This window comes from Hibiscus syriacus, unplaced genomic scaffold (assembly GCF_006381635.1).
Source record: "Hibiscus syriacus cultivar Baekdansim isolate YM2019G1 unplaced genomic scaffold, ASM638163v2 tig00116938_pilon, whole genome shotgun sequence".
NCBI lineage: Eukaryota > Viridiplantae > Streptophyta > Magnoliopsida > Malvales > Malvaceae > Hibiscus > Hibiscus syriacus.
Window position 1 is genome coordinate 360630 of NW_024063476.1, and position 2383 is coordinate 363012.

The window sequence follows — 2383 nt, forward strand, 5'->3', positions numbered from 1 at the left end:
AAATTCAGGATAAATACATAGTAATAATATTCAAAGATTTTCAGCCATGTGATAATAAAAGTTTGTACCATTGAATATGTGGTGTTCGAACCGAGGACCTTAATGGATAACAATAAATCCCTATCCCTCAACCACTGAGATCGTTTGATTCGTGTTATGTAAAATAGGGTCAACTATGTATTTAGTCACCTATATATTCATGTAATTTTATTTTGGTCACCAACTTTTTTTCAAAATTATACATAATGTTACGTTTCTGTTCTATTTTGATCACTAGTAGCTAAAAGAACAGAATTGATGATGTGCTAATTTTTTATTTTTTACATGATGACTTGACATTACTTTATAATGTCACATTAGTATCATTGTTATTTTTTTTAACAACGGGTGACCGAAATGAAACAAAAGTGTAACATTAAGTATAATTTTGAAAAATAAAATAATTAAGTGAGCTAAACAAAATTATAAAAATAAATGGATGACTAAATACATAATTTACCCTAAAATTTACATAACACTCGCCTTTAATACATGAACGTTACTCTCCACTCCCTAGCAGTTCGCAAACAAACAAACAACATTTGCCTTGACTTGGCTCTTATCCATTAAGCTGCCCTTTCTCAAATTTAGTTTATTTAGCAATTAAAAGTTGCCACGTATTTTTCCAAAAGAGGATAAATGCTGAGTTGTGACCTCCAAATTGTCCAACCCAATAAATCTTTTCTATTTTGTAGTTAATAATTTTAACTATTGATGTTAAAAGTAGTAATCTAAGATCACTCCTTGAAGTAAAATACCAATGATCCACCGTCATCTTCTTGATTAAAACTCAACTCTTGATTTAGTGGAATAAAGTATTATACTCTTAATAAAGTCGAAAATTTAAATTTTAACGTTTATAAATTAAGTAAATTGGATTAAAAAGATTATTTTATAATGGATCTCTACACCATTTAAGTTAGATTAGTCGATTAAAATATTAAATACTAATGGTTATATCAAAAAATCTAATTAATTCACCATTATTTATATCACTAGACATACCAAAAATATTATATTAAGGAATTAATTTATAATATTTTAAATGATGAAAGCTCGATCAATTCCTTCAGTCCATCCCTGAATACTACTATTATCTTAATTCATTTATATAAACATAAACATGAAAAAGAAAGAAAAAATAAAGCCTTTTTCCATTTCCAAATAGCAAAATACACTACCATATTGTCAAACATAACCCATAATCCAACTACTTGTCTATATTTAAGTTAGGAGATTTTAACTAAGATAAAGACTGCCATAAATGCACTTGTTAATGAGATTTTATTTAAAGAAATATTTTCATTTAATGCAAGAAAAGGCTTCACAACTTACCATTGCATTAAGCTCGGAAATATTTCTTTAAATATTACCTTAACCAGTTTTTATTATATATATATATATATAATATATGATATTAATCCACTACACTGTAATCCAAGCATAGATAAACGTGGCAGCAGCTGCACCTACAAGTCACGTGGCCCGAACCCAAAATGCAGCTTCGGTGACGAACCGGCGGCGCCACCACCATTCTTGACGGAGAAAATCACATTCCAGATCTCCGTGAAAGCTCTAATAATAACCCCATGATAATATGGCGAATTCAGCTGCAGGAAACAGTTGAGAAGCTCCCTCAAGTCATCTTTGGAATATATCTCTTTCTCCAATATCATCTGCAACATGGAGTGCCTGAAATCCAAGTAAGGGTCGTCGGAGTCTTTCTCCACCGCCATGCTCTCTCCTCCGACACGGCCAAAACCTCGTAAAGTCGCCATGGAACACTTGGTGTCCACGTCCGAGCATGGAGGCGTGTCAGTGCTGGGAGAAAAAGAGGTGGCGGTCTCGGAGAAATAACAATGGGTTGCTTTCTTGGAAGAGCTTGAAGACGATGAGTAGGTGTAAAGAGAATGGGCTTTCGATTTCGACTTTGATTTGGGTTTGGGGTTGAAAAAGCTGGTGAGCTTGGATTTCTTGCAGCCGCTGCAACCTAAGCTTACTGAAACTGTGTTAAGTGCCAGCTTCTTTTTGTTGCTAAACATTGCACCAGAAAGAAAATGGAAAATCTTTAGGGTTTTAAGGTTGAAGAGATAAAAGAGAGAGAGGTTGAAGAAGAAAATGACTGACACTGATGCATTGGAGACGAGAACCATGGAGAAAATTTTTCCCCTATAAATCCTGCATGTGAGCAAGGAGGGTCCATGGCTGATACACCAACTGTTCTGTGATTTTCACTTTTATAACAATTTGATCACAACCGTCCAATTTCAGTGAGAAAAGATTGGTTTTGATTTCATGGATTAGATTTTTATTGGAGGATCTTAATCGGATTATAATAGAAGAT

The 2383-nt window shown here is 33.3% G+C and overlaps 1 protein-coding gene across 1 annotated transcript; it reads right to left on the reverse strand.

Moving 5' to 3' along the window:
* Positions 1-1423: 1423 nt before the first annotated feature.
* On the reverse strand, positions 1424-2166 carry LOC120188108 (transcription repressor OFP6-like). Its single transcript, XM_039191628.1, has one exon. It carries the CDS (start codon positions 2079-2081, stop codon positions 1509-1511), a length of 573 nt encoding a protein of 190 aa, XP_039047559.1. The 5' UTR covers positions 2082-2166; the 3' UTR covers positions 1424-1508.
* Between the last annotated feature and the right edge of the window lie 217 nt (positions 2167-2383).